The sequence below is a fragment of the Aulonocara stuartgranti genome (genome assembly GCF_965226115.1).
Source record: "Aulonocara stuartgranti genome assembly, chromosome: 5".
NCBI classification, from domain to species: Eukaryota; Metazoa; Chordata; class Actinopteri; order Cichliformes; family Cichlidae; genus Aulonocara; species Aulonocara stuartgranti.
In genome coordinates, this window is record NC_138943.1 from 23,586,026 (window position 1) to 23,595,978 (window position 9,953).

The 9,953-nt window shown below is 39.8% G+C and overlaps 1 protein-coding gene across 2 annotated transcripts; it reads left to right on the plus strand.

Moving 5' to 3' along the window:
* Positions 1-4,222, plus strand: rabif (RAB interacting factor). 2 transcript variants are annotated; one of them, XM_082532846.1, is made up of 3 exons: positions 1-63; positions 885-1,127; positions 3,743-4,222. In XM_082532846.1, the coding sequence occupies exons 2-3, from the start codon at positions 990-992 to the stop codon at positions 3,989-3,991; spliced, it is 387 nt and encodes a 128-aa protein (XP_082388972.1). In that variant the 5' UTR covers positions 1-63; positions 885-989; the 3' UTR covers positions 3,992-4,222. The 2 variants fall into 2 exon arrangements, with proteins under 2 accessions (XP_082388972.1, XP_082388971.1); XM_082532845.1 differs by lacking the exon at positions 1-63 and adding an exon at positions 410-533.
* The last annotated feature ends 5,731 nt before the right edge of the window (positions 4,223-9,953 follow it).

Sequence of the window (9,953 nt, forward strand, 5' to 3'; positions counted from 1 at the left end):
TGGCAATGGTCAGATGCAAGGATAGCCATAATCCACCCGCTTTGGACTCGATGATCACGTCCTGTATGTTGTAACACAGGACACGATAAGACAACTGATCATTTTGTTTCACTAACTCATCTACACGTTTTGTAGAGGGCATAGGAGCCGTGGCAGCTGTTTGGCTTAAAATGACAAATGGAATCTCTACAGTTCGTGTTTGTTTGTTTGCTATTTCGAGTTTAATCTCAAAATCTTGACTTTAATATTTAAAATGGACACTATTTTTTAATGTGGTCCTAATACTTCTTCGTACGGAAAGTAACCTAAACTAAGCTGATTTTGTTTGTTTGTTTGTTTGTTTGGTTGGTTAGGTAAACAGTGAAGAAAAAAACAACATAAAATAAAATCTAACTGGGAACCAAGTCACAGCTCCGTGTTTCAACACGGGAGCATTTACTGGTTGGCACACAGAGACCCAGATTGTTTGCCTAGCTTGGGCTAGCTTGCTTGTCTCATGCAGTTTTGTTCAGAGCATCTTCTGCAGCATATAGGTACGCGTTATTTGACTTAATTTAAAATGCATGTGTCTAAAACATATGTCTCTGCTCTGTAGCTTTATGTCTGTCAGTGTCAGATCCGGAGTTAGCGCACATGAAGATACAGGTCATCCCGTTGGACTGCATTAGGTTAAAATTATCTTTTTAAATGTATTTTTTAAGCTGTGGTTTAGGAATATGTGTGACCTGTATTTGGAACGTAAAGAAAAATGAATTAGGATTAGGGACTTCCGCACGCTCGTAATTCCGGTGCACCCTTTCTGTTCGTTCCCTCCCTTTATTCTTTTTTTTTTTTTGTTGTTTAAGATCGCACTTTAGTTAACATCATCTCCTTAACCGTTACAGTTAACGGAGATCTCTTGGACCAGCCTGGTTTTCTTGGTGGAAGTCTCCCCTGAGCCTCTTTGTGCTCGTTCGTCCGAGTAAACCTGCTCTTCTTTGGGGATCGACATGGATCAGGAATCGAAAGAAAGCACGGACCGATCCAGCCTGGTTTCTGATGACGGCAAAAACAGCAAGTCTGTGCTGTGTCAACGCTGCGGGTCCAAGGTGCTCTGCCCCGGTACGGCCGTGTTAGCGGAGAAGGAGGTATGGCGCATGCATTCAGTCTCTTTTGACATTGATTGTTTTAATATCAGTGAGTTCCTGTGTGCTTCAAAGGATAATAACGCCAAACCAAAGTGCTGCTGAAACAAACCAATCAGAGGCAGATATGCACTCACTGGTCATTTTATTAGGTACAACTTGCTAGGACCAGGTTCGACCAGTTTTTGTCTTTAGGACTGCATTAATTCTTTGTGGCAGAGATTCAACAAGGTGGAAAAATTCCTCATGAGATTTGGGTCCATATTGACATGAAAACATCACACAGTTGCTGCAGATTTGTTGGCTGCAGATCCATGATGTGACTCCTGTTCCACCACATCCCAAAGGTGCTTTTTGGGAGATCCAATGACAGTGGAGATGATTTGAGTACAGCAAATTCATTTTTATGTTTAAGAAATCAGTTTGAGTTCATTTGAGCTGTTACATTGAGTGTTATCCTGCTGTAAGCCACAATCAGAAGATCGGTAGGTGTTGTGCGTTCAGATTCTCTTCTGCATTCTTATGCTCAGTTTAAACTTCAGCAGGTTGTCTGCTGCCAGGTACATGTGATTGGTTGATTAGCTATTTGTATTAATGAGCGATTGAACAGATGTACCTAATAAAAAATGACCAATGATTGTAAACACCAAAGTCATTACGGTACTGTAGTTCTTGCTAATTTTAGACCTGTTTCCAAGCTTCCGTTTCTGTCAAAATTTTTAGAAAGGATTGTATTTGAGCAGCTACAAACCTTTCTAAATAGTCATAATATTTTTGAGAAGTTCCAGTCGGGCTTCAAAACCCACCACAGCACAGAAACTGCCCTCCTAAAAATACTTAATGATATTTTATTAATCACTGACTCAGGAGACCCAGCTGTGCTCCTGCTCCTAGACTTAACTGCAGCCTTTGATACTGTTGACCACATCATTCTGAACTCCCGTTTGGAGCAATGTGGTATCAAAGGTATCCCCTTGGAATGGTTTAGGCCGTACCTCTCCGAGAGGACTTTTTCCGTGAGCCTTGATGATTTTATTTCTTCTCCAGCTCCTTTTACTTGTGGTGTCCCGCAGGGTTCCGTATTAGGCCCAATTCTTTTTTTCAATCTACATGTTGCCCATAGGCCTAATCTTTAGGAAGCATAACATTTGCTTTCACTCATATGCCGACGACACCCAGATTTATCTTCGGTTTAATAGAAACACCTCCACGCCCATGGAATCGCTAGTCAAATGTCTTGACGAAGTTAAAACCTGGATAGCCTCAAATTTTCTTACCTTCAATGAGGATAAAACTGAGGTAATTATTTTTGGACCGAGCTGTTATTTCAATGCCCCAGATCTGGACTTATGCAACCTAACATGTGCTGTTAAAACGCATGTAAAAACCCTGGGGGTTTTCTTGGATAGCAAACTTACATTTGAGAAACAAATTAATTCAGTTGTCCAGCGGTCCTTTTTTAAATTAAGGCTCCTATCCAAAGTGAGATCTTTTTTTATCTTTTAGAAATTTGGAACGAGCAATTCATGCGTTTGTTTTATCTCAACTGGATTACTGCAATTCACTATATGTGGGTGTCAGTCAGTCCAGCTTGGCCCGGCTCCAACTTGTACAGAATGCTGCAGCTCGCCTTTTGACTCGTGTGAAGAAACGCCAACATATTACTCCGGTGCTTGCTTCCCTTCATTGGCTTCCAGTGCGTTTTAGAATTAAATTCAAAATCTTACTTTTGACTTATAAAGTGCTAATTGGCCAGGCACCAGACTATTTGTCTGACCTATTGCAGCTTTATACGCCCTCTAGAGCCCTTCGATCAAGCGATCACCTGCTCCTTACCTTACATAAATCTAGGATGGTTCATAGAGGAGATCGGGTATTTGCGGTTGTGGCACCGAAAATGTGGAATGATCTACCTCTCCACATTATAAAGGCCCCAACTGTTACTTTTTAAATCGCATCTTAAAACATATTTTTTTACTCTGACTTTCGAAACTGCATGAGAGTTACCAATTCTTTTATCTTAATTTTCCTTTAATTTTCTTACCTGTCGTTGTTGTCAATGTCATTGTTTAACTGTTACTCTGTACAGCACTTTGGTCAGCTCCCTGTTGTTATTAAACGTGCTTTATAAATAAATAAATTAATGAAATTACTGATTCTTCAGGGTGCTTTTCAGTAAATATACTGCAGGTGCTGCTACTGAATTAAGAAAGGAAACAGATGTATTCTTTAGGCCTTAGTTACTAAAGACAGACTTGGCTCTGCAGATGTGTGAGCAAAAGGCACATGGATATTTAGGATATGCTGACTCTTTGAAGAGCAGAATACAACTGCAGGTGCTGGAGGTTTTTATTAAAAAATTTTCATACTCAGCTAATTCTATGCAAAGAAAAACATCCTATTTACGCTGAAATGCAAAGTAGAAAATCAGGGATTTAACTCTGTTTCTTCAAGATGAGCTGTATTTGTGCTCAACAGATGAGAGAAACTTAAATCTGAGCTGGAGGCTGACACAAACCCCTTCATGCTTACCCTGTTTCACTCCTAATTTTGTGCTGTTTCACAAGTTTTTTTGTTTTGTTTTTTAAATCATCTGTTCCTGTGTTTTCTGCCACCAGCTGTTCCTGCCATCCATGCGGAAAAAGAGTGGCCTCAGCAGCACAGAGGCCTCAGTGGACGGTGACACACTGACTGCCCACTGGTTCGTGGATGACATGTACACTTTTGAGAATGTAGGCTTCACTAACGACGTGGGGAGGATCAAGTACCTCATCTGTGCAGACTGCGAGATTGGACCAATCGGCTGGCACTGTTTGGATGACAAGAAAAGTTTCTACATTGCTTTGGACAGGGTGAACCACGCATAGTTTGAGTGCATATGTAAGTGAGTGCACGAGAACTTGAAAATCATGTGTTGGCAGGCAGAGCATCGGTTCATGGATTTACTCCCAGAGGTGACCCCAACTTCATCCACCACACATGCTTACAGATACTGGTGTGTATGTCTTTAACGGTGACAGGACTGTGTTGTGTTCATTCTCATGTTTCATGTTGACAAGTTTCACCATCTTGTTCTAATAAAAAAGGTTTTTAGGAAATTGATGTTGAATGCAGTCTTTTGCAGCTTCCTCCTGAAAGAAAATTTGGTTTCATCCTTTATTTTAGCATATTCTTTTATAATCAGTTAAAAGATGCCAGTTGAACACTGAAACATTATGGAGCACAAAAATGCAGGTAATCACTCAGTTTATCCTATGACAGTCCTGGGAAAAGTACACTGATGATTCAGTAGCTTGTAGAAGCACCTTTAGCAGCAACAACTTTAAGGAATCTTTTTCGGTCTGACTTTGTCAGTGTCTCACATCGAGGAATTTTGTCCCAATCTTCTTTATAGTGTTAATTCAGTTCATTGTGGTTTACAGGCATTCATTCATGCACAGCTCTCACAGTTCCCATCACAGCATTTAATCAGGTTGAGTTCTGGACTGACTGGACAATCGCAATACCTTGATTCTTTTCTTTTCTTTTTCAGCCATTCTGCTGTAAATTTGCTGTTGTGCTATTGCTCATTGTCGTGTTGCCCCAGTGTCGGCCAAGCTTGAGAATACTTTGGTATACAAAGGAGTTCATGGTCGACTACAAGATGCCTGAGTCCTGTGGTTACAAATCAAGCCCAAATCATGATCCTTCCACCACCATGTCTAACAGTTGATATGAGCTACTTGTGCTGATAGGCTGTGCTTTTGTTTTCTCCAGATGTGGTGCTGGTCATTATGGTCAAATATCTCCACTTTGGTCTTGTCTGTCTAAAGGACATTGTTCACAAATTCTTATGATTTGCTCAGATGAAACTTTGCGAACCTAAGCTGTGCTGCCATGTTTTTGTAGAGAGAATAGGCTCTCACATGGAAGGCCTTTCAAACAAGCCACACTTGCTCAGGCTTTTTCTAATTGTACTATCATGAACCTTAACATTTAACATGATAACTGAGGCCTGTAATGTCTGAGATGTAGCTTTTGGAATTTTAGTTTCTCAGTCTTGACTGAATGCTCCAGAATAGCAAACTGCCAAAACTTCTGCTTTTAAATAAGTGCACACACATTTATTTGGCAGCACCTGACAAATATTTACTCTCTTAACCCTAGAACACTATCGCCGGGTGATTTTCACCCGAGCAAATGTATTTACATAATTTTCAATATGTTGCGTTTGTCTGAGTGTGGTGGGTCTCTGGGTAGCTTCAGCATTGTCTTTGACGTCTTTGAAGGCGTGGGTGTTTCCCTACCCCAAATCCCGCTTTTTCCTACAGGCATGTGTTCGGGTGAATTTCACCCGGCAATAGTGATAGAGGGTAAAGTAGGTTTTGGGTGGATTTCACCCGGTGATAGTGTTAGTGTATAAAATCAGGTGATCTTGCCGCATTTCAAGGGTGACAACATTCAGGCTCACCATATTTACTGTCCCTCTTCAACTACAGCTGTCACCCTGTTGCAGGTTTAGTGTCTTTGGCATCTCAGCTAGTGAGTAACACAGAGGTAAGGTTTGTTTAACTTGGCAATTGTTAGCTGATTAGATTTCTTTTTCTTTTCTTTTTTTTAATCTAAAAGCTATGTTATGTAGCTAGCTGTGGCATGACCTTAGTGGGAACAATAAAAGCAAACAAAAGGCAGATCCCACAAGTGATGAAAGTTAAAGAAAATCACGCGCCAGGCTCCAGTGCATTTCCCTTTACCAAAGAACTAACCTTGGTGTCCTTCCTCCCTGACAAAGCTTCAAAAAAGAAGGTTGTACTGCTCCTGTCATCCATGCATACACAACCAAGCATAGGACCCACTCGTAGGCCCGAAGTGATTGAATTTGACAACAAAACAAAGGGAGGTGTCGATACTTTTGACCAGATGTGCGCTCACTATGGTTGTGGAAGAAAAACCAAGAGATGGCCCCTTTGCGTGTTCTATGGCATGATCAATGCTGATGTGATAAACTCATGGATCATTCACAATGAGAATGCAATGAAAACCAAATGCAGAGGAGGCCTTATATGCAGGCTTTGGCATTGGCACTCATCAAACCATGGGCAGAGCAGAGGCTCCCCTCTTCAAATCTGTCACGTCAACTCAGAGTCCTGATCTGTAGCGTGCTCGACATCCCTACCCCTGGCACTCTTGAAGGTGAGGCACGACCAGTGGCAGCAGAAAGCAGTGGTCCCTTAGTGAGGTGTGCCCCACAGGCTTGGACAGGAAGACGCGATACAGGTGCCATGTCTGCCGTCGACCGGTGTGTCCACGCCATTACTACCCTGTGTGCACTGACTGCATGTAAGGAATAGGTAAGTAAGAGTGGTCCTGGAATTTGCATGTTATCCTTATTTAGTGCAGTGGTTATGAATAAATATCAACAAGTGGTGATTTCCAAGGGAATTCATATGGTAAAAACAAATATTTTAGTCAACTGGTCATTTTTACCCACTCAAAAAATGCCATTTTTTGTTTCTCTCTCCTGCAGCTGTTCACGTGTCAAGGAGACTGTGCCTTCACCAGGGAAGACTCAAATATCCCAGGAATGGGTGGACCAAAGACCAAGTTTCCAGCATCATTATATTTTTGTTTAGGATTTGTTTTGTTCTCCAACTGCTAATTTTCCAGAAATTTTGGAGCATTTCTTAGGGTCCCCCCATGAAACTTTTTTTTCCATTTTGTTAGATATGGCACAGCTGAAAATAAAAGAAAACCCCTCTAATTTGTCATGTGTTGTCATATATTTTATATATTTTGATGACAAGTACTTTTTGTTGGGTATATTATATTGGGTAAAAATCACCCGGCGTTAGTGATGGTGTTACTATTTTTAGCGATAGTGTTCTAGGGTTAATACATCTGGAAACTGTAAGAGTGTACTTTGCTTTTCATAAGTCAACACAAAGTGCTGCAAATACATTTTTTCCATCACATGACTGCATGTAGGTTTTAGTGTATTTCACAGTTTTGGACTTCTGGTCCCAAAAACAAGTAAAACTGGAAATGCTAAGTTACTTGCCATCTGAAATTCAGTTTTGTACATTATTCATTTAAATCCACAAACGAGGTGTTAATATGTGAGCAAGTCTGCATTATCGATATGGTGTTGGAAGCATTTATTACATTTGCATCCAGTCTGATCCTCCTTGCAAAGCAAAGTTTTAAGTTGTAGATTTTATAGTTCTGAATATAATTTTGTTCAACCCAACTGTCTCCAGTTTCTCTGTAATAATTTATGTTCTGTGGTTCACGCTATGAGAGGTCTACTGTTCATCACTAAGGGTCCTGATTTTATAGCTGCCAGCACATTTTCTTTGTGATGTGGTTCCAGATGCTCACACCTAGTAAGATGAGTCCCACCATGTGAGTTTCAGGGGTGGTATTAGTTGAAATAGCTTGTGTGGTGGATGTGGGTTTGTGAAGAATGAAAAGATTTGTGTTCTGAAGACTACCGCTGTATAAATTATGTATTACTATGTCATTATGAGTTCAAAGGTACCAGAATGACGTAAAGTTCTTCACTTGCTTGGGACAGAAGGGAAGAAAATATCCAGTGCTAACAGCAGTTTTTATTAAGAGTGAGCATACATTAAAAAACACCTGCCAGTTTACCGTCCAACAGGAAGTTTAGGCGAAACAGAAAACAGGGACATTCAAATCAGCTCTATACAGTGCTGAGAAAAACAGTATTTGCCTGCTTCCTGAGTTCTTATTCTTTTTTGCGTATTTGTCACACATGTTTCAGATCATCAAACAAATTTTAATATGAGAGAAAAATAACCTAAATAAAGGCAAAGTCCAGTTTTTAAAATATTTTATTCATTAAGGGGGAAAAGCTATTCAAACATGCCTGGTCCTGTGTGGAAAAGGAACTGCCCCTCTTGTTAAATCATGAATTAACAGTTAATAACCACAATTTTTAGAAAACAGTTCATTTTCACTAGCCTCACCCATGCCTGACTACTCCCTGAAATCGCTTAAATAGAACCTGTCTGACAGAGTGAAGTAGGCTAAATTATCTCAAACAGCAACGAATCATTCCACGATCTAAAGAAGCAACTGAGAAACTAAGTCAGTGACATCTCAGTCTGGAAAGGGTTATAAAGCAATTTCCTAAGGCTTTGAAACTCCAGTGAACTACAATGAAAGCCATTATCCACAAACAGAAGAAAACTTGGGACACTGTTGAACCTTTCCAGGGGTGACCGGCCTACCAAAATTACTCCAAGAGCGCATTAATGACTTCTCCAGGAAGTCACAAGAGAACCCAGAACAACATTTAAAGAACCGCAGGCTTCACTTCCCTCAGCTTTGGTCAGAGTTCATGATTCAACAATAAGAAAGAGACTGGTCAAAAATGGCATCCTCCATTTTTTTTTTTTTTCCTTTTTCAAACACTGCTGAAAATAAACAGGACAAAGTCTTGTCTCATATTTGCCAAAATACCAAGACTTTTGGGATAATATTCTGTGGACTGATGGTTTGAGTCCTGTTACATCTGGTGTAAAACTAACATAGCATTTCATAACAACAGTCAAACATGGTGGTGGTACCGTGACTTAACGGCCTGTTTAAGATCATGACAAAGCATTTCAATCGGCTTCAAGACCTCTTTAACTACCCCAAAACCTTTTTTTGGGGGGGGGGTAGTCAAAGAGGTCCAATTCAGAGGTGGACTCACTGGTGTGTTTCGGATGATTGTCCTGTTGAGTAACTTGAGTTAGTTCGAGTTTCAGGGCTTGACATTCTCCTTTGGGTACAGAGCTTAACCCTTTTGACTGCCTCACCAAGAAAAATACAATGAAAAAATTATTTGTTCATATTTTCTATTCCTTTAGGTCAGGGTTGTCAAACTCAAATACACAGTGGGCCAAAATTCAAATCTGGAACAAAGTCGCAGGCTAACATTAATATTTATTGAAAAAAAAAATCTTCCTCCAGATATGAGAATGAATCTCTTCTGATGGACTCGAACACGTTTTGCTGAAAAACTGAATATGGAACAAGCAAAGCTTAATACTAAACAATATATATATTAGCTGTATAATACCAGTAGGCCAGCTCTAATAGTCATTTGGTATGGCTTCGCAGGCCAAATGTAATTAGGCTGCGGGCCAAATTTGGCCCGCGGGCCAGAGTTTGATACCTATGCTTTAGGTCAATAATGATCACAAAAATACAATGAAAAAATTATTTGTTCATATTTTTTTAATCCTGGAAAACCTTCCAATGTGGCTGAAAAGAAGAGTGAGACAAAATGAAAGATTATTGCCAAACCCAATTATTGGGTTTAGAGAGCAATTACTTTTCCACATAGTCCCCCAAGTTAAGATAGCCTTTCTCTCTTAATAAATGAAACAATCATTTAAAAACTACATTTTGTATTTACACAGGTTATCTTTGACTATCACTAAGATTTGTTTTTGTTGATCTGAAGCATGCAAGTGTGACAAATATGCCAAAAACTGAAGAAAAAAAAAAACTTTGTTGTTATTGTTTTTTGGGTGGTGGTGGTCAGTTTTTGGCACAAAGAGTAGCCTTTCAGAGCCAAAGGCTACTCTTTGTGAAGTTAGATGTTTAAAGCAATTGTAGCACACCCAACAAGCTATCGATAGCATAAAAATAATATATCGTATAATTATTATTGTTATTATAAATTTGGCGTCAAACAAATGAAAATGTTTATTTTAAAAACACAAACGGCTGAACTATCAACATATGACTCCTCTCTGCCAATCAACGAGCTTCTCTAGACCATTTAAAAACAAAGTGCCGGTCAGCGCGCAAAGATCTTCAAGGTGAGTTCGATTA